At 55.3% G+C, this 27,401-nt stretch overlaps 1 protein-coding gene across 3 annotated transcripts; it reads right to left on the minus strand.

The window, feature by feature from the left end:
• Window positions 1-3,636: 3,636 nt before the first annotated feature.
• Window positions 3,637-25,876, minus strand: Tmem255b (transmembrane protein 255B). 3 transcript variants are annotated; one of them, XM_013515490.1, is made up of 10 exons: window positions 25,722-25,876; window positions 22,484-22,626; window positions 20,188-20,250; window positions 12,370-12,459; window positions 11,181-11,261; window positions 10,532-10,617; window positions 9,811-9,909; window positions 8,809-8,968; window positions 7,832-7,972; window positions 3,637-4,969 (listed from the first exon to the last, which is right to left on the minus strand). In XM_013515490.1, exons 1-10 carry the CDS (start codon window positions 25,774-25,776, stop codon window positions 4,826-4,828), a joined length of 1,062 nt encoding a protein of 353 aa, XP_013370944.1. In that variant the 5' UTR covers window positions 25,777-25,876; the 3' UTR covers window positions 3,637-4,825. The 3 variants fall into 3 exon arrangements, with proteins under 3 accessions (XP_013370944.1, XP_005373991.1, XP_013370950.1); XM_005373934.2 differs by lacking the exon at window positions 9,811-9,909; XM_013515496.1 differs by lacking the exon at window positions 9,811-9,909 and having other exon boundaries at window positions 4,876-4,969; window positions 8,809-8,963.
• Between the last annotated feature and the right edge of the window lie 1,525 nt (window positions 25,877-27,401).

The following is a 27,401-nucleotide window of genomic DNA, read 5'->3' on the forward strand; positions in this document are numbered from 1 at the left end:
CTGTGGAGGAGGAGGAGGGAAGGTGCTGACTGTGTGCTGTGGAGGAGAATGGAAAGTGCTGACTGTGCGCTGTGATGAGGTGTTCACTCTGGGGAGCAAAGTGCCACTAAGGGGTGGCCTGGAAATGGCACGTGCAAGGCTCCCACCAGGCAGCCAGCAGGGGTGGCCCAAACTGCTTGCCCACACAGAAGTCCCCGTAGCCCCCACCCCACACTTGCCAGCACTTCTCCTGCCCCTGTTGGAGTTCACAGTTTAAACGTTTAGAACCTGGACAAGGAGCAACGAAGAAGCTGCTGCTTAGAAGCCACTCCTGCTGGTCCTCCTGCCTCTACCATGGGCAGGCACAGCTGTGGCCTCCTGAAATTCGGGGTCTCTGCTCTGCCGTCTTTCTGCTAGTGGGTGTCGGGCTGTAGTGAGGGCTCTCAATCTGCAGAGCACAGGACGCCAGAGTCGGGCGAGGCTGAGACTGCCCTTGGAACCTGAAGCGCTGACCCCAGCCCTGCCTCAAGCTGCTTCAGAACAGTCAGGGCCTCCCTGGTGTCCAGGCACTGTGACAGCACCCATCTCATGGTCCAGACCCCCATCTGAAGCATGCAGGCCTGCAGTGGGGATACTCACAGGCAGCGCGCTGTCAAGCTTGTGAAAATTCCTGTCCCCACAGAGCCCTTAGAAGTTGCTGACCACCCCTGCCCTGCCCAGACCACCCTCAGCCTGACTCAAACTCTCCACATTCACTGGCAGGACTGAGGTGCACGGCCTTAGCTAGGGTCTGAGTAGCCCCCACATCGCCACTCCTGTCTGGTCGAATGATGTCCCATTCCACGGTCGGGCCACACCTGGGTTGTCCCTCCTCTCCGGCTTTTAGGAATAGTGCTAATAGCTGTACTAATCTCCTTCGACAAACATGGAAACTGAGTAACAGGAGGCTGTGCCCCAGGCCCACCTCCCCTCCCTGTGTGCACTGGCCCTTTGCTATCCTGTACCCGAAAGCAGGGGCCACAAATGGGAGATGGCTACCCCTGCATACCTGCAGGTGTCCTCCAGCACCAACTGCAAGGGTTCTGTGCCCTAAGGTGTCCAGAGGCCTGTTGCCCAGGACTGGGAACCTGAGGGCAGGGCTGGGTGCCCTCTTCCCAGGGCAGCCATAACCTGTCAGAGTTCTCTTGGGACTCCACCCACACAGTGGGTGTTGACCTGGGAGTGGAGCCCCACTGGACACAGGTGTCACTTTTCTCATTGCTGCACCTGAGGTGGGGAGGGGTAAAGACATTCTTATGGGTGGGAACAAAACCATTGGCCTTGTGGTTTAATATCCTTGATAGCCCTGGGCTGCCATCCGGATTACAGCCCCAGCCGGGCAGGGTAGGCACCAAGTGTCGAGATGCTGGAGGACACCAGGAACCCCAGGGTCACCAGGGTTGCCTCTCAGGGAAGCCTGGCCCACCACACTGTGCAGCTCTGACAAGGTCAGCACCATGTGAAGGCTGCTGTGTGGTCCTTGGGACAGAGGCTGGCTCCCAGGCCTGCAACCCGGCTTCCCTGCTCTAAGAGGCCCCAGGACCCACTGTGGAGGCCACAGGCAAGCCCCAATGAGCCAGGACTTGAGGACCCCAAACACAAACCCTGGCCCCATGCAGGGTGAGAAACAGAGAGGAAGCTCTGCTTCTCTGGAAAAGAAGCTGCCTGTCATTGTCTTTGGTGTGTTAAGCAGAGCAAGTGTCCCACACCTGTCCCACTCCTCTGCCACAGGCACCTCAAGGTGCCCCCAGCTGGGTCCTAGCTCCTTGAACTTTACCCTGCAGGGAGAATGGCTCTTCTGTCACCCTGCCAACACCTTTATATGGAACTTGCAGCCAGCACTGCGATGATGCTCATCCGGGATCCCTCAAGAGAGCTGCCATCGAGGGTGTGCCCACTGACACTCTGATCTGGGTGCAAGCCAGTACCAATGGACCCCATGGCCCTGCAAGGTCCATGGAAGAGCTCGGACATCGCACCCAAGGAAGACACAAAACACACACGAGCGCCAAAACCACACTCCTACAAGATCTGCAATCTCCATAGATGCGAGAGACCCAGACAGGCAGAACCTGCTAGACTTTGAGCAAGACAGGCAGGTGGACCCCGAAGGCCAGCTCTGGAATCGGGTCACCACAGGCAGCAATGCTGCTCCCAGCTTCACTGGCTCAAGGCAAAGGCACTGGGGAGCTCATGGCACCAGCCAATGGGGACAGGGAGGGATGGGGTGGGCCAGGAGCACCCCCCCCGGCAGAGTGCTGGGAGCTAGCAGTGGACGCATCTGTCAGCTAACGATGTGAGATTTGTGCTCTGACATCCTGGGTTCCATGAGAACGCCTGTGCCAGCCGACTCTTAAAATCACACACTTGACTTCCACGGTGTGGAGCTGTCCTCCTTGCCTGGTTAGGCACAGCTGGCCAATGTAAGGGATATGGATTGGTCCCCATTGACCACTGAAAGGTCAGCTCTGGTTGTGGTGCCCTTTGCCTGTGCAACCTGTGACAGTGCTAAGGACATGAATCCCCTCCGGCACCGGACAGACTCCTGACATGTGTACCATCACATGGCTCTCTTCACACCTCTTTGTTTCCCCTGATACTCCAGCCAGGTTTCTCCTGTGGAAAAACTCAGGTGTCAGAGAAGGGTTGGGCACCCAAGAGCCCCAGCCAGCACCACCTGCCTGTCCCAGTACCTATGAGGTCAGGCTTGGACAAGGAATGAGGACGTGACCACTGAGAGCAGAGCCTTGGGGCTTTCACCCTGAGACTGTGCCACACCCAGAAGCTGGGGGACAGCAAGGCCGTCAAGGGACAGCAGATGGCCAGGGGACAGCAAGACGGCCAGGAAACAGCAGATGGCCAGGTTGACAAAGGGCTGATGGGGAGTCCTGGCTTCTGAGCGTTATGTGATATCAGTGGGAACAGGGCTCTGGCTCAGCTAGAGGAAATATTTTTGCTAATTTCTAAGGTTTGGACAAAGCTAGTCAGTAACCTAAAATTCTAAACTAACAATGCCATTGGTAAAGAGTTCCACAGATGCCTTTGGACTTCAACTTCCAAAGAATCATTGAGGATAGAAAGGAGGCCTCAGAGGCCATTGGGAGGCCAGGGATGTGCTCCTAGGGATCATGGGGACACTAGGGACGCAGTCATGGGGCTCACAGGGAGGCTGAGGACCACACTCTGGAGGTCACAGGAAGCTGGAGCTGCCTGGGCCCAGCTAAATCAGCACAAGCTGAGGCCAAGATCACATCCTCCTGGAAACCAGGCTTGTGAGGAAAAACTGAACAGTGATAATAATCAGTGGTGACAGGTCCCAGGCCAGACACACTGTGTGTGTCTTTCAGGACCAGTGACCACTCCCACTGGCTGCCTCAACTCTACCAATGCCCTCCCTCACTGTCCTGGGCTCCTTGGGCTCCCAACACGAGCCTCTGCTTACAGCCCTTGGCTGAGGGGTCTGCTGGACAGTGTGGCACTCCACCAGCAGAAGCTGCACTGCATGGCCATGTCCCTTTGTCCCCCTGGACCTAGGGTCCAGGGCTTCAGGGTAGGAAAGACCCCCCCACATCTCAGGCACCAGGGCTGGTTCTATAAAATGAACTGAGGACAAGCAGGTGAAGGTGGCAGAGCCAGGTTTATTATAGCCCAGACATCAAGGAAAGATGGGGCCCACAAGGCTCAGGGGCTGCAAAATTTGGGGGCCATCAGTTTTGGGGGCTGTAAGATTTGGGGTTCATGAGACTTGGAGCTCTTCTGTGGGTTCACAGGAGGAGTCAGAGCATGAATGGGGAAGGGTGAGGCCTTTGGGAGGCAGCAAGGGGGTCTGGGTGGTTCCCCCCCCCCACGAAGTGTTCCTCTTCATGCTGGAGATGCTGGGAGACACCAGGCCTGAGTCCCCTAGGGCTCAGGTGGATGCAGCTCCACCTGCCCTTGTGATGGCTCACAAGATTCTTCAGCTCAAAAGAACAAATAGACCAAGACACACTCTTGGGGTGCATCTCCAGTCTCCTCAACACCCAAGGTGTGCACGTGAGGTGCATTCCAGCCCCCAGCTCTTCTGCGACTCTGGTCCACCAACTCAGGCTCTGGCCAGTTCCAAGTGTGCTCACTTGTTCCCAAACCTGGGCCTCCGTTTGTGCTGCAGCTGCAGCCTGGGCCCTCAATTGAAGACCTTGGGGCCCTTCCACCCCATCCCACTGGCGCAGAGGCTGGATGTTCAGCCTCCATGGCAGGCAGGGAGGCTGTGCTACAGAGGCCCGGGGTGCCGACTCATCTAATGGCTCAGAGGACCACAGGGCTGGGCACAGGGGCAGCAGTCAGGTGGATGATGGTCTGGTCAGTGTATGGTTGATCTCTTTGAGTTGAACAGACATGACACAGACCTCAGGCAACCCCTGGCCTTTTAGAGCAGCATTGGCTATTTGACCAAAGCTTACTTTCACTCCAAGCAAATATCAGGAGGACATGAGGGCCAGGGTGGGGTGGTCTTCTTTGGGACACACATGCACATTTCCTGAAAGGGGGCTGGCATGCAAGCACTGGACAACAGCTTGTCTGTAACAGGAGGGGGTCTAACAAACTAACAAGCACCAGGCAGTCCTTTCCAGCAAGGGAGGCTGGGCTCAGTGGACCTGTTCCCTCTGCCCTGGCCTGGCCTGGTTGAGGACCTACCCAGAGGGGAGGGTGGGCATGGCCTTCCAGAACATTCTCAGGGCTCTCCAGTAGGTTGGCTGCAGAAGTGAGAGCTCTAGAGGTGGCTTTAACACAAACAAACAAATAGTGTTTCTACTCTAGCACCTCCAAGTCAGGGGGCATAGGGGGGTGGCTTCTCCCCTGGGAGGAAGCAGGCTGGAGCGCAGAGTGGTGGGGCGTTGGGGGCGCACCCGAGGCTGGAGCTGCACTGCTGGGGAGGCCGGGCATCCTCAGGCAGGGAGAGCTCAGTGGAGGGCTGCAAGCAAAAAGAGGGCAGCCTCAATCAGTAGGGCACAGCCCACCAATGCTCAGACCACATGCCAGTGCTCACCATCCTACCTGAGTACCAAGTTCTGTAGAACCTCGTCTGGGTGAACTCTGCTCCCAAAGCCTCTGGGCGGGCACTCCAGAGAAGGTCACTGAAGCCTTCCTCAGACAACCTAAACCCACTCGGTCCAAGACCATCAACATCTCTGGCAAAGTATGATGGCTAATTTTTTTAAAACAGTGTTTTGTTAACTCACTACATTGTCCATGAGGACTTGAACTCATGATCCTCCTGCTTCCTTTGGTATTGGGTTTACAGGCGCACACCCCTGTACCTGATCATAAGAATTATTTTAAGTCAGCTGATCAGACGTGCTCAAACTGCTGTCCCACATCTCAGTGAAGGTGTGTTTCAGAGACAATTAGTATTTAAATCAGCAACCTATGCATTTTCCCAACCATGGGGACCCAGGGGGTCTCTGGGAACATTCTTTCAGGTCTACTGGCAGTGCCTGGCTCTGTGCCTTCCCCAGAGTCCAATATGCCCTTCACTGGAAATGAGCAGCCATGCAAACCTCACAGTAAACCAACAGGAACCACTGAACAAACCACCAAGAACCACAGAGTAAACCACACTGAACAATGGAGTTAACCCCCAGGAACCATGGAGTAAACCCCCAGGAGCCACAGAGTAAACCTCCAGGACCCATGAGCAAACCACATGGAACCATGGAAAAATCTTCAAGAACCATGGGACAAATCAGTACATAGACAGCACCCCACCAGGCCAGCCCTGCCCACAAGAGACCTATATGAGGGGCTGGGGATTTAGCTCAGTGGCACAGTGCCTGCCTGGGAAGTGCAAGGTCGTGAGTTTGATTCCTGGTACTGGAAAAAACAAAACAACAACAAAAAAACAAGAGACCTATATGACACAGACAGATCTCTTAGCAAAAGGACTTGGGCCTCACCAACTCTTCACTTGGGGAGGTTGTAGGGGCTTTTGAGGCTTGACTCCCTTCTCAGAACAAGCCCAAGCCTGCCCTGCCCTCAGTGTCACTGTGGGAAGTGTTTTGGCTGCACTGATGTCCATAGTCACAGCTCCAAGGAAGCACGTGACACCTGTCTGATCTGCTTCCTCTGAGAGCTGATACATCATTCCACTCCTATATGTGCCAGTGCTATAAACTGGACTGTCCATCAGGGAGGCAAGGGTGCATCCAATGTTTAGAAGGTCCTGGAGGCACAGAGAAGGGATCTCTGGGGGACATGACAGATGCATCCAAACACAGATGGGGCACTAGGTGTCAGGAAAGGCCCATCCTGCAGGGTGCCCCAGTGTAGCTCCTGGCATCTGTGTGATTCGGGTCTGTGTCCATAGCAGCCAGGCAGTGTGGGAGCCTCTCAGGTCCTGCCCTTGTTGATCTCATGATCCCACATCCTGCTTTGGCCAACTCCCGAGCAGGACACAGTATGTCCCGCAATGATGGTCCTTCCCTGATGGGGATGGGGGAAGCTTATTACAGTGGATGTGAAGCTCTGGGGAAGGCAGAGGCCGCAGAGCAGAGCAGCTATGTGTGTGTCACCACCACCTACATGGGTGTGACCAAGGAAGGAGCACTGCAAACACTGCATCATTTCCTGACACTAAGGCAGTTTCTTCCCATCTCCTAAAATAGGAGGCTCCCCTTGAGCCAGGTTGAACCCCAAGAGACCTCTTCTTCCCTGGCTCAGGAGTTGTCCAGCACCACCAGAACACCTCATGTGCACAGCCAGGGAGTCACCATGGCGGGAAGCCAGACCCTCCCAACCTTGCAGAACAGGTGGCCACAGCCTAGGTCCTGGGTGTGGGGGACACACCTGCTCCAACCCCAAGTGCTGCTGGCCCTCACTGCTTCGAGGACATGGAGTGGGCACACTGCCTGGCCATCTCTGTCCCAGACAGTCAGGGCTGGGCTCCAAATAGTCCCAACAGTCACCTTTCCTAGCAAGGTCTTCCTCCTGCTGACCTCATTTAGTGGGCACAGGTCCCTTGAAGGACACCTAAAGACTTGTGAATTCAAACACAGAACACCCGCCCACTGGCCATGCACAGGAACACTGACCTCATGCTTCTCCAAGAGTAGCCCCATGTGGCTCTGGACCTGTTGTCCCTGCTGCTCCTGACATAGCCATGTGACAAACTCCTCCTGCCAGACAGGAAGCCTCGACCTGCTTGAACCAGGCACCCTCCATGTGCCCCCCAAGGGTGCTGGGTGATGTCTGCCAGCAGTTCGGTTTGTCACAGCTGGGTAACCATGTAGGTAGGGCCCAGGACACCAGCCCAGGAGGGGGTGAGGCCCAGGGTTGCTAAGGTGCTGTGGGATGATCTGAGCTTTTTCCACCCCAGGCCACCAGGCACAGGAAGACACCAAAGGCAGGGGAGGAAGTGAAGGAAGCACAAGAGCCCGCCTGGCCTGCACCCAGCCCCAAGGCCAGTGGTGTCAAGCGAGTGAACCCTACACAGTCACTGTCCTTGCGTAAGCCTCACTGGGCCCTGGCAGACTCGAGGCTCCTCCTCTACTCTCTTTGCACTCTTGGGTGTCTGGCCACGTGGCAGCTGGATGTGTTTAGGGCTGAGCAGGGCCAGCTCACAGCTGATCATTGGCAGAACCCAACAAGAACCCCAGGGCACTGACAGCAATGAGCCTCCAATACCACATCCTCTACCTGGCCCCAACCCTCTTCTCCCAACCACCTGGGCCACACAGGGAGACCCAGGTCATTGGAGGCCCTCTTCATCTGACCATGGCCTGCCCACATGACCACTGTCTCCAGGACCTGCCTGGCCGCAGCAGTGAAGCATGCCTACCTGAAGAGGCAGAGGGTAGGATGAGCAGGTGGGCATGGCTGTGGGTGAGCAGAAGCTGGTGTAGGCCAGGACCTGCTGGGCAGGGTTGTAGAGGATCTGAGGTGGAGATGACGGGCTGTAGGCCAGCTGTGACAGGGGAACCTGCCAAGGAAGGGGTGGTGGGTATTGTACCACCTGCACCCAGACATGGGAGCCCTCCCTACAGTGCCCACAAGGACATCCTGACACTGTGCTCAGACTGGGGGCTGGGGATCTGGAGGACCGACTGGGATAAGGGAGGAGAGCTGGTATGGGGTGCAGGGTCCTCAGGTTTGGCCACAATATCTGGGAATAGAAACCTGAGAGGAAGGGGCCAAGCACCAGTCTGAGGACAGCCCAGGCTTCTACTGAAAGTGGCATGGCTCCAGCTCTGGGGCAGGGGGCCAAAGGCTCCCTGAGGATCTGGGCTGCTGTGTCAGTGGGCTCGGCCTGCAGGCTATAGTCCCAACTGGACCATGCACTCATGGGGTCAGCTGTGGCAGGGGCTCAGTTCAGAGCAGACAGACACCCTGAGAGGGCAGAACAGGGATGGGGAGCCATCCTGCCCAGCCAGTCCCCCATAAGCAGACAGCAGGAAGGGTTGGGGACTAGGTCAGCCAAGGCTCCTCGGGTGCCAAGCTGAGGGGCTCAGATTTCAGAGGATCACAGTGCCCTCCTGGAGCTTGTTAGCCAGGTCTTGTGCATGGATGGTTCCCACGTGACTACTGAGCAGCTCTGGAGCTGAATTTGGCTTCCTAGAGGGTGGCGTTCCCCTGCTTCAGGGGCTGGAGGATGAGGTTAGACCACTCCTGTGAAGGTATAGATGGGCCTGCTGCCACGGAAGCAATGGTGAGCACTGGCTGTCACTCGGTGGGCTGTGGAGTCCTTGCAGCCAGCACCTCCTCTGTCAACAGAGCCCCTGACCGAGCGTTGCTTGCATGCTGGAAGGTTCCACTCACCAGGTCCTTGAAGGCCCCCAGGACGGCGGCTGTGACAATGCCCATGCACAGGCCCAAGATGTTCAGCACCGTGGAGACCCAGAGCAACCGGTAGAGGTGGACTACATCCTGACAGCTGTGAACACCCACGAACTCGTAGTAGGTGGGGGACAGCTCTGCACTGCACATGAGAGGGAGAGGCAGCATCACCCGTGGGCCAGGGAGTGGCATGGTGACCATGTCAAGGGCCAAAGTGAGGCCACCCCAAAGGCCAGGGCAAGGCCAGGTGACCACCCTGAGGATCAGAGCCTGGTTGGGTGATGACCCTGCATGTTAGAACTGCAGCCAGGCAACCCTGCTATAGCCAGGTGGTGGCCAGGTGAACTGGCTGTGGGTTAGAGAGCCATGGCCAGGCAACTTTGTGTCCTGCACAGTATGGGAAAGGGAACAAAGTTGTTGTAGCACCAAACTCTCTCTCACATGGCACAGCCTCTGAGGCAGAGCTGGCCTTGGTTGCCTGCCCAACAGGCTGCTCTGTCCTTCAAGGCTGCTGAGTGAGCTCAGCATGTTCCTACGGCCACAAAGCCTGGCTGCCATGGGGACTCTGATACAATTTGTGCCCACTGCCCTGTCATCAGGCCACATACAAGCACTGAAGCCCAGCCCAGATTTCCCTGTGAAGCAACACCAGGTGAGAGCTAATGTCTGGCCCCAGTCCATGCCCTCCTGGGGATCCTGGAGGGGTCACTTCACACTCTTGGTGTGGAACGCAGTGCCCATCCTGTGGGTCTCAATCTCCACACAGACATCAACTGATACAGGGACAGTGATCGCCTTGGAGTGGGACCAAATATCCTAAGCTGGCAGGTACCCAAGGCTGGCCGTGCAGCCACCAACAACCTGACCAGGCCTCAACAGCAGCCACCCAGGGCTCAAGTCCCAACTGCCCAGGGAGAATGAAGAGGCAACACTTGGAGACAAGCTGGGGTTTCCAAGGTGCAGGAAGATGCTGCCCAGGCTGACCTTGTAGAGTTGCTGGTCACAGAGGAGCCAGCTGGATCAGGTCGTGGCAGGTGTCCGTGCAGGGCCCACAATGGCACAGATGCGGGGAAGCACTCACAGCTGCGGGTGGTGCAACTTCCTCAGTGTGGACCGGGGTCCAGGAGGGGACAGCCACAGGCCACTCAGACGGGCACGAGAAGCCACATGACTGGTGCACATGTGGCAAGCCAGCCCTATGCCACTGGTGTTCTGCACTGCCTCTGTCCCCTCCTACCCAAGGGTGGCACCTCAATGTGGGACCCACCTGCATTTGGTGAGGTGGCCAGGCAAGACAGCGGCCAAGCCACCCCTCCTCTTCATGCCAGGGGACAAACAAACACACCGTGCTCTCATGTACCACCTTACCCCATGAAAAGGCTCTGGGGCTCCTCCCAGCTTGGGTATTGGGGTCCTTGCCCTGAGAGGGCACCCTGGCAGCTATCCCCAGGGGATGACAGCCAGAGGCACATGCTTAAATCCCTCCCAGCACATGCTTTGTGTGCCTTGGAGACAACTCAATATCTCCAAGCCTCTGCTTTCCCACCTGTGCATCCACATCAGGGCTGACTGAAGGGTTTGGGAGCAGAGCAAGGAGGGGAAACAGAAATAGCCGTGGAGACCAGGCACAAGTGTGTACACATGCTGCAGAATGTGTGTGTGTGCATGTTTGTGTGTGTGCATGTGACATACAGACACCCCTCACCTCTCACACGTGTAGAGATCGCAGCAGTAGCAGGTGTTACTCCTCACCTTCAACTGGCACTTGCCCGTCAAGGAGTAGCAGGTGACCTGGGGAGAGGAACAGGTATAAACCAGGGCCAGAGCCTGTCTCCTAGCACAGGGGACCTTAGGCCAGGACATTCCAGATGGGGCCTGTGTTCAGCCCACCAATTCTTCCCCACCACACAAATGTGGGACGTCAGACAGCCACAGGAGGCCCATGCCGGAGGGACCCACAAGCACTGTTCATGGAGTCTCATTCTGCTAGAAAGCAGGCAGAGCCACTCAGCAGCCATCCATAACGAGAAAGCTAGGCATCTTTGGACAGTGCCAGCATCACTCTAGAGTTTCCTGCAATGATTAAGCTGGTTAAAATGCTAATGGAAACCCCTGGAGCTGGACTGATGAATTGCAACAGTGTCACAGAAGCAAGTTGCAGCTGTGATTCCAAAGAAAACAGAGGGCATTGAAATGCCAAGGCGAGCCTACCCACAAACGGGTGCTGCAAATGTCACCATCCATAGGTGAAAACAGGGCAGGAAAACCTGCTAGGGCAAAGGCAGGCACACTGTGACCAGACACAGACACTGGTGGGACTGAGGTATCAGCCGAGTAAAGACCAAGAGGCTTACCTCAGTCTGGTAGACATCATACAAGTACCCTGCCCCACTGGAGTAGAACTGGCACCTTTCCATGCTGAGGGGCCTCAGTTCCTAGAAAGAAAGAAAGGCAGATGGATGGAATTGTCATGCCCATTGCAGTTCTGCCTGCCACAGCCTCAGACCACAGCACAGCAGCCAGTGCCAACCAGAGCAGTGGGACTCCTGCATCCAGGAGGGAGGAGCAGAAGCCCAAGGAGGAGCTCTCCACTTGGTGGGGCCGACGCATCTCCACTAGTCAGCACAGGGAAGAGGAGGCAGATGGTCACTTGGTCTGCTGAGGGGCAGTCTACAACTGTACCACAGATGCTTGGGCCCCTGTCTCTCCCTAAAGTGAAACAACATTCTACAAGGATGGTAGCAAGGATTTCAGACTAATTCATTCATCCATTCAACCAGCCCAGCCATCCATCCATCTCTGTCTACCCAGCTTCCACACATTCCCAGCCATTTATCTGTCCATTCCATTATTCATTTACCCACACTCACCCACATGCCCCTGTCCATCCATCCACCCATTTATCATCTGTCCATTTATCATCCAATCACCCACCCCTCCATCTACCATTTGTCCATTCATCACCCATCTATCCATATATATCCAGGCTTCCATATTTTCCCGTCTGTTCATCCTATCCATCCCTCCCACTCTCCATCCTCTTTCCATTCACCCATCTATCCCTACCCATCTACCCATCCACCCTTTAATATCACCCTGTCCAACCACTCAACCAAACATTCTTCCATGTCCCAAACATCCCGATCTAACATTCCTGGAGTAGGTCAACATCAAATAACATGACAGAACTCTTGCCTCAGGCAATGCACAGACCAGTGAACGGCCAGGCCAGTGACCTCGCAATGCCAAGGTGCTTATAACTGCTGGGGCAGAGGACACAGAAATTAAAATGCCACAAAATCTGTAAAGGAGCAGGGATCTCAGTCTGCATGTACTTTATGACTGCATGTATTTTTGTCTCTTTCCCAAAGCACTGCTACTGCTGTCCTAACAGCAGAGCCTGATAACCACCATCTCACTGGCAGTCGTTGAGTCAGTCAGATTCCGTGGGCTCGGCAATAGGACAGACAGGGTACAGTGTCACTCCCAGATGGACACCGTCCCAGGAAGGTGACCGTGCTGAGGTGTGAGTGCCGTACTCACCATGTGCCGCGCTGCAAATACACCGTCCACGATGGCGCAGCAGAAGGCGGCCACCACACCAAAGCTGATGAACACGATGGCTGCCACCAGCTGGAAGTGAAAGACAGGACAAGGGTACTTCTCACACACCTTTCAACCCAGCTTGAACCCGGCTCCCAGCAGGGTTGTCACCGGCTCCCCCCACCTCTCTCAGGACAGCAGCCTAGGATAGGCCTGCCCAGCCCACTCACCCTGGGGTGCTCCCGTGCACCTTTCTCCTCCAACAGGGACACACGGGGTCCCCTCTGCCTATCAAGCACACAGCCCCTCCCCTCACAGCTCCTGAGAGGGACCTCAGCCTCTGCTCCCATCACACAGATGTGCACACACACACACACACACACACAGACTGTGTACAGTGCCTTTAAAGTAACCAAGTCCCCTCTACACCCCTGCACAGCCTGTGTTTGGCGATCCTGGCTCTGAGAGCAGAGCAGCACTGACAAGATGGCTGTTTAAACAGTTTGCAGATTCTTCTTACGGTAAACTACTGCATAGACCCTGAATGTGGCCTTGTAAAAACAGTGGGTTTGCACATGCGTGTCTGTGGGATCAACTCCTCCAATGCACATTAACACAATGCTTTTACGGGGACCCATTTAGGCCTTTTGCACTTCATGATCAAGATAGTCTGATAAAAACACTTGGCCAGTTCTTTTGCTCATTTCCTCCTATCCTGAATGACATTTGAAACTATTGATTTTTTTAGGTCTGATGGACAAAAAACTACACTTTATTTCAATTTGCATTTCTCTGAATATTAATGAGAGTGGAAACCTTTCTTACATTTGTTGGTCACTCCCTTACATTTTAAAGTTTTTCTTGTGAAACAATTCCATATTAACCAAAACAGAAAGGAAACTAGTTCAGCTCCCCACTGTCAGCACCTTCAAAACCACACAATGACCTCCCCTATGGGTGACACCTATCCCCAGCAGAGGGCAGCTGGTCCTAGAGACACGGAGTGGCCAACATCACCTCTATATTTTGTGGAGGTGTGAAGTGTACCATGTTTTCAGCTCAGGAAGCCAGAATGCTATTCCCAGGTGCACAGGTGGGGACCCCAGCACCCTGGTGCACCTAAGTAGCTCACATTGCACTGGGACCAATATCTGTATGTGCTGAGTTCCCTGCCCTAATCTGTTCTTCCAGAGATTATTGGCACAAATCTAAAGAAAGTACCGCTCCAAGAAGGCTCCACATCCCCCTACCCCAGCCCTGTTCTCCCAACCCCAGTGACCCTGTGGAGACACTTTCTCTTTCCTGTGTCTTTGGCTCTGTGGCTTTTGCATGGCACTGTGTTATCGTTTATGGCTAGATGTCCCCTCCAAGCTTCATGGGATCACTGGCAGAGCTTTGGAGAGGTGATTGGATCCTGGGGCACTTACTCATGGGTGGATTCATCCACTTATGAGTCTCTAGCTGACTCATGGTTAGGAAGAGGCAGTCCCTGGGAGCGGGGCCTGGAAGGTTCATCTCTCTCTAGCTCCTCCCTTCTCTCTCTAGCGTTTCCTACTTCCTGTCCTCCATGCAGTGAACAAATCTCCTCTGCCAGGCCCCTCTGCCATGCTGTCCTGCCTTGAAGCCAACAGACTAGAGATTAAAGCCTCTACCAACTGTGCGCCAAACTGAACCTCTCCTTCAAATTGCGGGTGTTGGGTCTTTTTTGTGTCTGAGCAGCAAGGAAAGTGATTAAGCCACACCCCCTAGACACACCTTTGCCTTCTTCCAGGAGTCCAGGACTGTGCCCACACTGCCAGCATGCATGTGGGCCTGGGCACTCTTCTTTTTTTTTTTTTTTTTGGTTTTGGTTTTTTTCCGGTACCAGGAACCGAACTCACGACCTTGCGCTTGCCAGGCGGGCGCTTTTGCCGCTGAGCTAAATCCCCAGCCCCTGGCCTGGGCACTCTTGCAGCTCCCACAAGGGGCGTTCTGCAGCTGCATTTTGCTGTGGGATCATCTGTAAGGCAGGCGCCCTGCCCCAGCCTCCTGGAGTGCACAGGCCTTGCTGGGTGCCCCACAGTCCTCCAGGAGGGCCCACAGCCACACCCCTCACCACCGCCCCACATGCCAATGCTGGTGAGTTTTTGCTGAGGTGGTGGTGATTGATGGTGCTTCAGTAAGTTTTAATTTGCATTTCTCTAATTGTGAGACTGAATGTCTGTCACATATTTAAGGACTTCTTATAAATGACCTGTTAATTCCATGTCCTATACTGGGCTTTGGGCCCTCATCCCCCACACAGGTGCATGTAATAAGTCTGAACACAGGTAAGTGCACATGTACAGATATGCAGGAGCCGTGCGCACAGGCACATACTGCAGCCACATGGGGTTCTTGCCCTGCGACTCCATCTCTGACCAATGACCGGTGCACAGTGTGAGGTGTAAGCTTGACTCCATTCTCTCTTGGTCAGCACACAGGTGGGAGGGTCCTCTCCTGAGCTCAGCTGCCGTCTGCCCTGCCTGAGCCACCTCATGAGGGAATGTGGGCTCCTGGGGCTCGCCTGCAGGAGGAGGTCCTTGGGCTCTCCCTGCATGTTTTCCTGCATGAAATGTCCAGCTTTACTCAGAGTCAGGTTACAGGGCTGTGCCAGAGGCACACATGTCTATGGCCGACCTCTATGCCACCAGAAGGGTGTGTCTCTCCCACCTGCCCACGTCCACCTTTAAGGGTTGCACACTTCTCCTTAGACTGTTCTGTGCACTAGACCTTGTTGCATGGTGAGCGGGGCTTCCTCTTGCCTGACCTCCAGCCAGATACTGTGTGTATGCCTGTGAACCCATGCACACATGTGTATGTGCATGTACACTCTATGATGGCTGTCAGTTTCCGTGCCAACTCCAGAGGGGCAGAACCATGTCTGGGCATGTTGGTGTGCCCCCCTGCCCGTGTTCTCCTGCCTCAGGGCCCCAGAGACTGTGGACAAGGATGTGGATGCAGCAATGTGACATTGCTGGGGGCCTCCAGTGGCCAGTGGTACTCACTCCACAGCATAGGACATCACCCAGAGAGTGACGCAGTGGATCTGATGTGGAGGTAGCCCAGGACTACCCCTCGGCCAGCACCCAGTATGAAGAGGACACAGTCAGTCAGATGTGCTGCCAGGACCTGGGTGCAGGTCACCTGTTATAATATCTGCCACAGCCCAGCAACCGCGAGAAGAACAAAGATCTTTAAAATGCTAAGACTACAATTGTCCCCAAGCCCAGTTGAAACTGGTTATGTGTCCTGGACTAACCAAGGAGCACCCTCTCCTGCCTTAGGAACAAATCGTCCTCTACACCTCTGTCCCTGCAACCCTCTCTTTCTTCAGTATCAACTCAAAGGCTTTGCTGTCCTCCTGTGCCCAGAACCCTGGCCCAGGGCCTGACTCCTCTCCTGCTCCAGGGAGAACTGGTTAGCATGCCATGGGCCCAGAGGCCACATGCTCTGGGAAATGGATCTCAAACCAGGTCAGGGGCCACACTTGGAAGAACTAGCAGTGGGCAGCTGTCAACACACTGTCACGTGCTCTCACCTGGATTCCCGAAAGCCACAGTGGATGTGGGTCAAAGTACTCACACCTGCATTCCTGCACTACAGCCATCCAGTCCCGGCAGCTTTGAGTTGCACTGGCACCTTCTGAGCAGGTGCACTCCTCATCCAGCCTGGCCTGCTTCCTCCCCACGCCTGCCACCTGACCCCCACCAGCTATGCTAGAGCTGCCAGGAGTGGGGGGCCCTCTCCTCCTCAGAAATCTGGGTACTGTGAGGCTGGCACCATGTGACCCAGTGTCCTGAATTCCCACGAAGCAGGGGCCAAAGGTATTATCCCAGCTTATCTCAGGAGACTCACTGCACATGTCAGCAGATATCCTCTCCAATGGCCTCCAGGGTCTCAGGAGATGACCTCATCTCTACCCTTCCTCAGTCCACTCAGCTGGGAGTTAGGGCAGCTCCGCCCCTAAGCTTTGAATACAAATCTCCCTGAGCCTGAGAAATCACACAATAGCAAGGCCTTGAGTCGCATGTGCCCAGCACCCAAGGGACAGAGAGGGCAGCTATCCTGGGCACAGCCCGGGCCCTGAGCCCTCACAGAGGGCATTTTCAATCTAAGTTACTGCTTCTCAGTCCTGTTGGTTTTTCTACATCCTGATCCACAAGTGTTCTAGGATGTCTATATGTTTGCATGCCTGTGTGTACATATATGTGTGCATGTGTGTCTGTGTGTGCATGTGTTACATAACTGCACCTATGTGTACATGTGCGCATATGCATGGGTTGTATGCATGCATTTGCATGCCTGTGTGGACATGTATACTGCACATGTGCATGTGTTTGTGTTTATGTGAATTTGAATGTGCATGTGTATATATTATGTACATGTATGTGCACACGTGTGCATGTGGGTCCACATATGGGATATGGGGGTCAGCATTTAACAAACAGTCTTTCCTGCCCTGGCCTTGTGGGTCAGCTGGACTGTAGCACCATTGTGAAATCCATGACCCGTGTGTCTGGGGAAGAAACAAGGACCACTAGTCCAACAGTGGAGAAATCAGAAGCTGATCCAATTTGGAGCTGTCTGCCCATCACTGGAGTCTAACCTAATAAGGGCAGAGATAATGGAGGTGCATTCCTGATGATTAGATTCCACCTGGAGTCCAGAGGAAGGCAATTTCAGATTCTATGAGGCTGCAGGAGGGGTGGGGTTTGCTTCATGGAGGCATCTTCAGAGACGCTGTGGGAGTGGGGCAAGCTCAGCCCTGAGCTGATGCTGACCACGCCAGCCCACAGCTCAGAAGTGCTCACACAATGCTGTCTACCTCTGTATATACTCACAATTTCCAATGGCTTTAAGATTAAAAGAAACTAAGAAAAAGTGTTCCCAAGCTTCTGGACATGCCTTGGGTGTAGCAGTTTTCTCTGTAGCCAGCAGTGCCCCAACTGGATCTTGGTTCTCACAGGACGAGGCAGCTACCCTGAGTAACCAGGGGCTCTGGAGCAGGCATCCCCATGTGGCCACCTCTGTGCTGGACATGTCCTGAGTGTAACCCGACTGTTTCCCCAGCCTGCATGGCAGCAGCTGGGGCTCAGGACAGCTCTGCATACCCTGGCCACACTAATGGTGGCCCAGGGCTTCAACTGCTGACATCAAGCAAGCATCAGAGTGAGACCGTGGCCATCATGTGAAGTCAGCCTGGACACTTCCCGGAAGAAGCACAGTGAGGCAGGGCAGGAGCACCCATAGCCCTCCAGAGGTTCTGAGGACCCAGCAACTGGCCTCAACTGTCCAGAGCTGGACCCGCTGCTCTGGCCACTGCTGTCCCCTTTGGGCTCCTGCTGCCCACTGGGAGGCCCACATACCATGCAGCAGAGCCAGGGACCTGGGCTGGCCCCACCCCCAGGAAGGTGAAAGTAGCTGAGGTGACTTCTCCTTGTAAGCAAAATGACTGCTAGAAACAAGTGAGCAATGCAGGCTTCAGGATGGAGATGAACTCCAAACCAGAGGCCACAGCAATGCAAAACAAAAGTGAGAAAATGAAGCCCCCAAGGAAAACAAAACAATCAAGAACAGATTTAACAGATAAAGCGCAAAGCTGGGAACTCCACCACATTGATGAAGGGAGCTAGAGAAGAGGCCCAAAGACCCTGGACGAGGAGGCCAGGTCCAAGCCACACTTCCTGCCCTGACTCCTGTCATCCCCAACATGTGCCCTGGTGCAGGGAGATGCACAAACCACAGGCAGAGCTGGGAGTCCAAAAATAAACCTGGCACTGCAGTCTGCTGCTCTCGACAAGGGCATCAGGCCACTGGAGGGAGACGTGAACTTCTCAGCAAATGGTGCTCAGACAACTGGAAAAGCCCAAAGAAGGAATGTGGGTGGCTCCCTGCATTGTAAATACAAGTTAACTCAGTGTCAAATACCTGACAGAAGCATTAAAGTCAGAAAAACTGCAAGGAAACACAGGGCAAGTCATTGTGCCCTTGGATTTGACAAGTGACTCATGGAGGTGCTAACAAAAGCCTGAGGGGGAAAAATATGCTCATTAGACATCATCAAAACTGAAAACCACTGCACTGAAAGGACAATGACAAGAAAGTGAAAAGACAATCCGCAGAGCAGGAGAGAGCTATTGCGTGCGTTTGACGGCAATGTGTGTCTAGGGTACACAAGGGACTCTGGTAGTGACGAGAGAGAAGCAATCCCAAAGAACACAAGCAGAAGATCAAACAGATGTTTCCCAGAGAATGGAGAGAGACTGGACTCCCTTGGTCACAAGGAGAACACCACGAAGGCCTTGAAGACACAGCAGGCGCTGCTCCACTCCAGGGGTGGCGAGGAGGAAGAGATCAGCCCCTACTGCCTGTGGTGGCGTCGAGTGGGCAGCTCCTTGGGAAAACAGTCCGAGAGCTCCTCACTCAGCCAGACACAGTTTACTGTCCTGTGATTTCCTCCCTAGGTATATTCCCCAGAGAAAGGAAAGGGACAGTCCACACAGACACCAGCCCAGGCATTTCACACATGCCTACCAAGCACACCACAACAGCTAAGCGACAGAGACAACCCTCATAGCCATCCACCAGGGAGCTGACAGGGGACATGTGATCTCCCACACTGGACTATCACCCACCCCTGAAAAAGGAGACTCTGACATGCCACAACTTGGGAACCGTGCTGGTATTGTGCTCAAGGAGAAAAAAAGAAATGAAAGGTACCTGGTGTGTAATCCCACTCCTAGGTCAGCCCACAGCAGCAGCACTCAGATGAGGCCCGGCATGGCAGTGAGGCTGGGTAGGGCTGAGCAGGTGCCATGGTGACAGGCATCCTAAAGCCACCTACGTGGGATGGCACTCCTGCCTACTGCACACTGGAATCCGTGGCGCTGGACCTGTTCCATGAGTGGCTGCATGGACATGGCTGTATCTCTTAACACCTTTCCTAAAAAGGGAAGCTTCAGGAATTGGGCCTCTGAGAACAGGAAGGTCCATGTGACTGTGCATGCCACCATGTACGCAGGTGCTCTGCCCACCCGACTGCCCCGCCATGTGGCCTCTGTGGACACAAAGGTGTTAAGTGCTGCCCCAGCCTGGAACCTAGGAGAGCATGTTCCCAGGTGGAGGACTGTGGGCTGCTTCCTGACCTGTGGGCCTGTGCTACTGCCAGTGGCCTGCACAGGAGCTCCTGCACCAACTGCAGAAGTGCAGCTCACCCTGTGACACATCATCCTCCCTAGGACTCGGGCAAACTCTCTCTGCCAGGATGAGTTGCCCTACACAGGGCTCGGTTCCCAGCTTCCTCCCCTGCTGCTGGTGACCCCACTGCTCTCCCCCAGGACAGGATGGGTTGAGCACTGGAGCCAGGGCCACCTGGGGCACACACACGTCACACCCTGGTCACTCCAGCCTTATGACACAGTCTGGTGACGGCCGACAGTAGGGATGTGGAGCTGAGGCAGGAGCAGAACAGCCACTGCCCTCCGACTGCTGCCCCAGTGACCTGGAACTGTTCTGCCGGGCACAGCCTGAAGAGCAGACACCAGAGTCAACACCAGCGATGCCCTTGGAGGCCAAACACTGCAGTGGTGTCTGGACATCCACGCCGCACTGCACCATCCCGGCCCAGGCACCTCCTGTCCACCCCTCCCCTGTCCCGGTCTGGCAGCTCTAAGCATTGCCTCAGCATCAGGACGCTCAGTCAGCCCACGGTGGGCGGGGCTGGGCACAGGGAGCCTCTTGTGGGAACAGCTGTGGCTGCAGCCTCCTCCCCGCCTCGGAAGAGACTTGTCTTCTTACCATTTGTCTTCTGTTCTCCACCAGGTAGATGCCAATGATTCCCAGGAAAGAGCCAAAGCCCAGCTGAGACACAAGAGAAACAGGAGAGGAAGGTTCTGGTCAGCAGTCAGTTGCACTCCCTGGAAACCCATCTCCCCACAGGCACCCCTACGCTCCAGGTGCACTCACTCCTGCTGTGCTGAGCTGGCCAGGGACCAAGCCCCAACACCACCCATCTCCTCTCCTGAGTCCTGGAAGAGACAAGGTGGCCCTGGCTCACTAACCCTGTCCAAGGACAGCTACACAGGTTGGGCACTGCTCAAACCTGCCATACTGCCCAGGGATGCAGGAACCACCTCTGGACCTGGCCAGGGATAGGCAGAGGCTCCCAGCTGGGAGACAGGAGGAGAGGGGCCACATTGGGGTGAACATTCTGGCAGCTGTCTCTACAGGAAAGGTGGGAAGCTGGCAGCGCATGAGTTTCAGCAGTGACGGTGAACCCCGCTGAGTGGCTGGGACAGTGTATGTTGCAGAGGCAGAGTTGCCCCCGGCTGCTCAGCCATAGCTGAGGGAGCTGCGCCGAGGTGGCTGGACATGAGCAGCCTGGGGCTCTGACCCACTTCCACAACTGTGTCAGCCTCAATGCACTGGGAGTCAGACTGACAGTGTCCGTGGTCACACCTTACTGGTCACAGATCAGAAGTGACACACAGGTACACACACGGTTCCCACCATGACACGGGGTTCCCATAGGGATAAAAAGATCACAACCTCTTCAGCACTGAACTTTGAGGTTCCACAGTTCACGAACATCAAAGTAAAAAAAAAAAAAAAAAAAAAAAAAGAGCTAAGCATGGTGGTGCTCACCTGTGATTTAGCATTTAGGAGCCTGAAGCAGGAGGACGGCTGAGCAGTCAATGCTAGCCTAAACTACGTAGTGAGATACTGTCTCAAAGGAACCAAAAAATAAATAAATATCAAAGTCCACTCAACATAAATGTGTTTAAATATTCTGTCTCACTACATTTTATTTTCTTTCATTTGGAAAGGATCTTACTCCACAGTATGGTGGACAGAGCCCCCGCCGCCGGGGTCCCTGCGATCTCGCTCGCACATGCACAGCTCACAGCCAGGGCTGTGGGCCACAGCTCACACACTCCAGGCAGCGCCATTGTCCTGCACAGGACCCGGCCCCACTCCCAGGGGCCCATTCTTTCCCGAATGCGGGAGTGGCTCTACCCAAGCAAAGGCCCAGAGCAAACAGAGACAGCCCCTCAGAGGCAAGCTGATAGTACACAAATGCTTCAGGACGAGGCATCTTCATGGTCATTAGCAGTGGGCTCCAGAGCACCCTCACTCCCAGAGAAGATGACAGAAAAACAGGGTGAGGCCAGTCCCCAACACTCACTTCAAGCAGTTGCACTAGAAAGCTTTCTCTGGAAGATTCTACTCGTATGTATGTTTATTCCTGAACTAGATAGAGTCCATGAATCAAAGTATGTAAGGGTCAGTATAAAGAGGAAAGACAACCTTCTTGGTGAGGATTTTTCTTGGCTTTCTAGTTGTTTTATTTTCCTTTGCTTTGCTTTGTTATTCAGTTTTTTGAGACAAGGTGTCACTATGTAGCCCAGGCTGGACTTGAACTCTTGGTGATCCTCCTGCCTCAGCCTCCCTAGTGCTGAGATCACAGGTGTGTGTAACTGACATCTGTAGAGAGTGTGCAGATGCTGAGGGCAGCTTTGCCAGTATTGTGTCTGGTCCTGCTGGTGAGGTCAGTGAAAGCCACAGGGTTGATTGCCTCATTTCAAGATGTCTTGGTCTATAGCCTGTGACTGGGTGGCCAGGCTCAGGACCCCAAGGTCGTCTCAGCAGAGCTCACTGAGGCTAGTTCTGTTACTGATGGCAGCTATGTGGATTCACAGGTTGGTCTCCTGGCAGCATGGAGCTCAGTGGTGTAGGCACTGACCTAACTCAGAGTAGACGCCGTCAGCCCTGTTGATTTCCTTTGGTCCGTGTGACCTTACTCTGAAGGAATCTTCAACTGCAGGTCCTTGGCAGGAATGTTGCAGAGGGGCTGGGACCCTGGGAGGGTCCCCTTCCACCCTATATCGTGCCACCGAGCACGGAGTGACCAGCCCTGCCCCATGTGCAGGCCCCTGGATGGCACAGGACCCTGGCCCTATCCGGTCTCCTGACAGGAGCCTTTGTCTCAGCAGCATTCTAGGGTGTGGACAGGGAGGCCCCGCTCTGCAGGGAAGTCTCCCCTACCCCGTGGGGAGGCAGAGCCCTCCCACACCCCTGCAGACCCAGGACTCACAATGATGCCAGGGTAGTAACCGCCCACTGTCACATTCTCCGTCCTGGTGTTGGCAGCGAGGCCGATGGTCAAGATGAGGGCAGATACCAGCAACAGAGACCCCACAAACCACAGGGAGATCCGCTTCCTCCGGCCGAACCCTTCTGTGGAAGGACGAGGACAAACATCAGTGTGACCATCCCTGAGGGGTCTCTTCCCTGGATGCAACAGCACAGGGTCAGTCTCTCAAGACCTCAGGCTCCTCCTCGCCCTGTAGATGCCTAGCCCTGGAGACCCCCATGACCCTGCCCACCTTCCCAGCTCCTGTGAGGCATGGACTCCACCTCCCTGAGGTCCTTGAGCCCAGTCCCTGTGCTGCCCCTCCTCAGATGATCCCCCACCCCTGCCACAGCCCCAGGGTGACATCCTCCGGGACTGCTGTCCTCAAGGGATATTTTCCTGCCCAGACCAGGAGCTGCAACACCTGTGCCACATGCAGTGCCCCCTCCTGCCTCCTAGAACCCCAGACCCCCATACCTCCATCCCTGCCCCCTGCACTGCAGAAACTGAATTCAGCATCCACTACATGTCGGGCCCACCCAGCACCGCATACCAAGTCCACATCAGGCGGGACACCAGGGCATGACCCATAGCCCCTTCCACACACCACCAGGGCCTGGGAGGGTCCTTCTGCTATGTCCCTGGCAGCTCAGGGCCAAGGGGAGAACAACAGGGTCCAGCCTGGAGGAGCAGGAAAACAGAGCCAGTAATCTGCTCCTCTCGGGCCAGCTCTGGTGCAGACCGACCCTCACTGGAGGGGCAGCACTGGCCCTGCCATGCTTGGGACTCAGGAGGGTGTAGTGGGACTGTTAGGAGGGTCTCTAGCAAGCCTCAGCCTGGTCCCCTCACCCTGCCACTGCCTAGGGTGGACATATGAGGGACCATCAGAGAGACCTGGGAAGGGCCGAGCACAGGCGCCGAGTAGTCAGGCAAGGGAGCAGGACCCTGCACTGCAAGCTGCCGTTCTCGCGGCCCTGAGTCCAGTCACCACAGTCACAAAAGCAGGCAGCAGGCAGGAAGGAACCTCATCGCCTGCACCCTCCTCCACCAACTCCTCCCTGGTCTACACGGGAAGCAGCTCTCGAGAATGCCCACAGTGGCTGGCCGTTGCCCTCAAACATACCTGCCACCTAGTGCCACAGCCAAGAGCCACACAGCTGGGCCTGGCCAGAGAGGGCGCAGGCCCTCTGACCCAGCAAGGGCTCCAGCCCAGGTTTCAGAGTCAGTGCTCCATGCACACGCGTGTGAGTGAGCATATGTGGCCAAGCACGGTAAGTGCATGTGCGCAGAGTATGCACAGGCGAGTACACATGTGTGGGCTGTGCACATGTGCATGTGGGTGGACTGGACTTGAGTATGTGCACGTGAGTGTCATGCAGGGAGTGGCTCACGTGCGTGTGAGAGTGTCAGCGGCTGGACCACAGCAGGTAGTGCCTTTGCGCTTCTGAAGATTTTCTCCTCTGACCCCACTACTCATCAAGGCCTGGCTTAGGTTGAGGTAGTGCTGAGAGGACACGCCCCTCCATGATGCACACACCCACCAGGGCTGTGACTGTTCCACCCAGCAGGCCACAGCCCTGGGCACTGCTGACTGTGGGAGCCCAAGGCGGGAGGACACAGAGCAGGGCTGTCCTCTTGTCCCCTGCTGCACAAGCCCAGGGCTGAGCGAGATCTCAGTCTCAGGGGAGAGTGGAGCTCAGCCCCACTGCAGCAGACACTGTCACAGGGACCATGAGCCTCAAGAGGCCCTGAAGCTGTCCCGCGACCTATGGACGTGGTGTTCCCCATCCCTGCTCTTTGCTCTGGGACCTCATGACCCTAGATCCCACTCACAGAGACTGAGCCAGGGCCTGCAGCCTGGATAGACCTAGGCCCCAGAATGTGTTCATTTAAACACGTGTCCGCTGGGCGCATGACACACCTGTGCTGCCAGTATTCGGGAGGCAGGAGTGACTTTGAGACCAGGGATTCAAGCCCAGCCTGCGCAACACAGAAAGACCCCATCAAAAAAAAGCATGGACCCCACTGTAGGGACAAGGCATTGATCCTGGGGTGCAGGGACACCGAGGTATGCACCTTGTCACTGGTGTCCCTGTGTTCTGATTTACAAGCAGCACCCAGTGTGACAGGCAAAGGACAGAGGTAAAATGCCCACTGTCCTACCCAGACACACTAGGGTTTGGTGTCTTTTAAGTTTTGCTCTTTATTTTTTGAGATGGGATCTCACTATGTTGCCCAGGTTGGTCTTGAACTCATGAAGTCAAGTGATCCTCCTACCTCAGTCCTCTGAGTAGTGGGGACCTCAGGCAGCCTCTGCCCCTGGTTTTGAATCTTTTAATAAAAGACTGATGCCAGGTGTTACGTCCTAAGGCTTAAAATATCTTACCAGAAGAAAAACTAGATCATTTGCTAGGTAAACCATTGGTCACTCAGTACCACAACAGTAGCAACTGGTTAGCAATAAGTAGCCATAGTGATCAGATGCTAACCAGGCAATCCTCTCCAGAGATGAAAGTGTGTAAACACCAGGTACCCTGCTACAGAGAATGTGCAACAGAAGCCAGATCCCCTCATCGCGTCCTAACATGAACCCATTTGGCCGGAGCGAGAGCTTTGCCCCAAGTCCTCGACAAGGGTGCATGGTAACAGCCTGTTCCCACCATCACTTCACCATTTCTGGGGACTCAAGCCCCTGGGCGTCACCCTGGCTCCCGGTCCCTCCAGGAAAAGGCTTCCTGTTTTCCCAGCCCACAGCCCAAGCTGCAGGGCTGGACCTGGGAAGTCAACTAGCAATTCCGTGAATTGACGGTGAAGTGGAGGGGGCGGTCCTCGAAATCAAACAATGCCCTAAAATGCAGTGAGCACCTCTCACTTCCCAGCAGGAACAAGCTACTTGAGTTCCTTGAAAGGAACCAGACTGGGCAGAAGAACAGAGAAACGTGCAGCTTGGTGGCCCCGCTGACAAGTTTCAGATCTGTCCTCACGGGAAAGGGTGTGCGCAGCGTCACAGAGTGAAGACAGACACCAAGTCAGAGAGGCCAAGAGAGAAGAGATGAAGCGTCCGAGAAGGGCTGGGTGAGCAGACAGCCTGTGCAGTTCAAGCTCAGAGGAGGCAGAGTATCAGGCACTCCAGTGGCTGGAGCCTGGAACAGCCCTCCTCCTGCCCACCCGTGTCCCACCCACTGAGCTGTCTGCTCACCTGTGTTGTCCAGCAGTGCCAGGGGCCCAGGCACAGGGTGCGCAGGCGGCTGCATCCCAGCTGGGGAACCGGGCACCCTCAGCAGCAGCCCCCAGCTGTGCTGCTCTCCCTTGCACTCTTGCTCTCGCCCTGCTCTCTCTGTGTGACTGAAGCAGCCCAGGCCTCTGCACGGTGGCCCCGCCCCTGCTCCTGACATGCCTTCCCCTCCCCTGCCTCCCCCGCTGGCTCCGCTCCCTGCTGTCCATGCCTCCCTCGTCCTCCTGCTCACCTCTCCCTCTCCTCACCTGCTCCCCAGCCCATCCAGCTCCCTCCGGTTCCTGGAAATCAGAATGTGCAGGAAAAGGGACGCAGTCATCAGCAGACCACAGGGAGAATACACTTGGAGGTGCATCCTTGTTGATCACTCCCCCCCACAAACTCCCTCAGAGTCCTCACAGGCTAGCTTGGGGGCTGGTGGAGGGGTCTCGTGGGACGCCATGGGTGGAGCTTGTCGGTGAGAACAGGCCTCCTCTCTGCTTTTGGGGGCAGCACACGGCAGGAAGCTCAGTGTGTGAAATCCACATGTGTACCCTGAAGCTCCTGGCCTGGAAGCCAACACATTCCCCAGCCCATGTTGTGCTCTGTAGCACTGAGGGTTGGGGAAAGGGAAAGGGCTGGAAGGAAGTGGGTCACTGGTCAGATTGCCTTACATGAAGCTGGGAAAATTAGTCTTTTTAAGGCCACTAGTTTATTTTTTAAATCTTCAGCCAGGAGTGGTGGTGCACACCTCTATCCCAGCACTCAGGAGGCTGAGGCAAGAGGGTCACCTGTAGCTTGAGGCCAGCCTGGGCTATACAGTGAGACCCTCGCTCAAAAAAAACAAAAACAGACAATAATAACAACAACAAACAGGGGCCAGGGATGTACCTCAGCAGCACAAGCACTTGCCTGGCAAGTGCAAGGTTCTGAGTTCAATTCCCAGTACCAAAAAAAAAAAAAAAAAGAAAGAAAAGAAAAACCTTTTGTGGGTTGAAGTGTAGTTCAATGGTAGAGCGCTTGCCCAGCATACTGAGGCCAGGGTTTCATCCCTGGCACCACAAATAAACCAACAAAACCTTCTGAGTTAAGGGTATCAGCAGCCACCCACAGAACAAGGAACTTGCAGAGGCACCGTCTCCCTAGGAGCTGGAGTACTGCCAGGAAGAGCAACATGAACCATGAGCAGTCAGAGGACAACCACACTGGTGAGCACAGGTGCATGTGGCTGGCCATGGTGACCCCAGCACACCTCCCTGGAGACCAGCACTCAGGAAACACGAAGCAGAGCCTCCTGGCCAGCAATTTCCCCAGCGCTCCTGGAGCAGACCTTGGCTGTGCGCTTCCGAGGAGGGACCAATCCATGGTGGTAGTTAGAGTCATCCAGAGACTTTTTTAACTCCTGCCATCCTGAGCCCAGACCCGTGAATTGGTCTCTGGGGAAGAGCAGCTGTTAGGAGCCCTGTCATCACCACAGGCCATCTGCTGTGACAGAGGCCTGCATCTTGGCAGAGGGGGCACACGTGTGACAGCAGGACAACGGGCCCAGGTACGTTGAGCCCGGTGGTGCCTGTCCAGGGAACCCACACAGGGCTGCCTCATGGACCTGCCCAGACAAGAAGCAGGAAGCACTCACAGCACCGCAATGAGCACCACGCCATTCGT

Source organism: Chinchilla lanigera, unplaced genomic scaffold, assembly GCF_000276665.1.
Source record: "Chinchilla lanigera isolate Chin_1 unplaced genomic scaffold, ChiLan1.0 scaffold00003, whole genome shotgun sequence".
Lineage (NCBI taxonomy): Eukaryota > Metazoa > Chordata > Mammalia > Rodentia > Chinchillidae > Chinchilla > Chinchilla lanigera.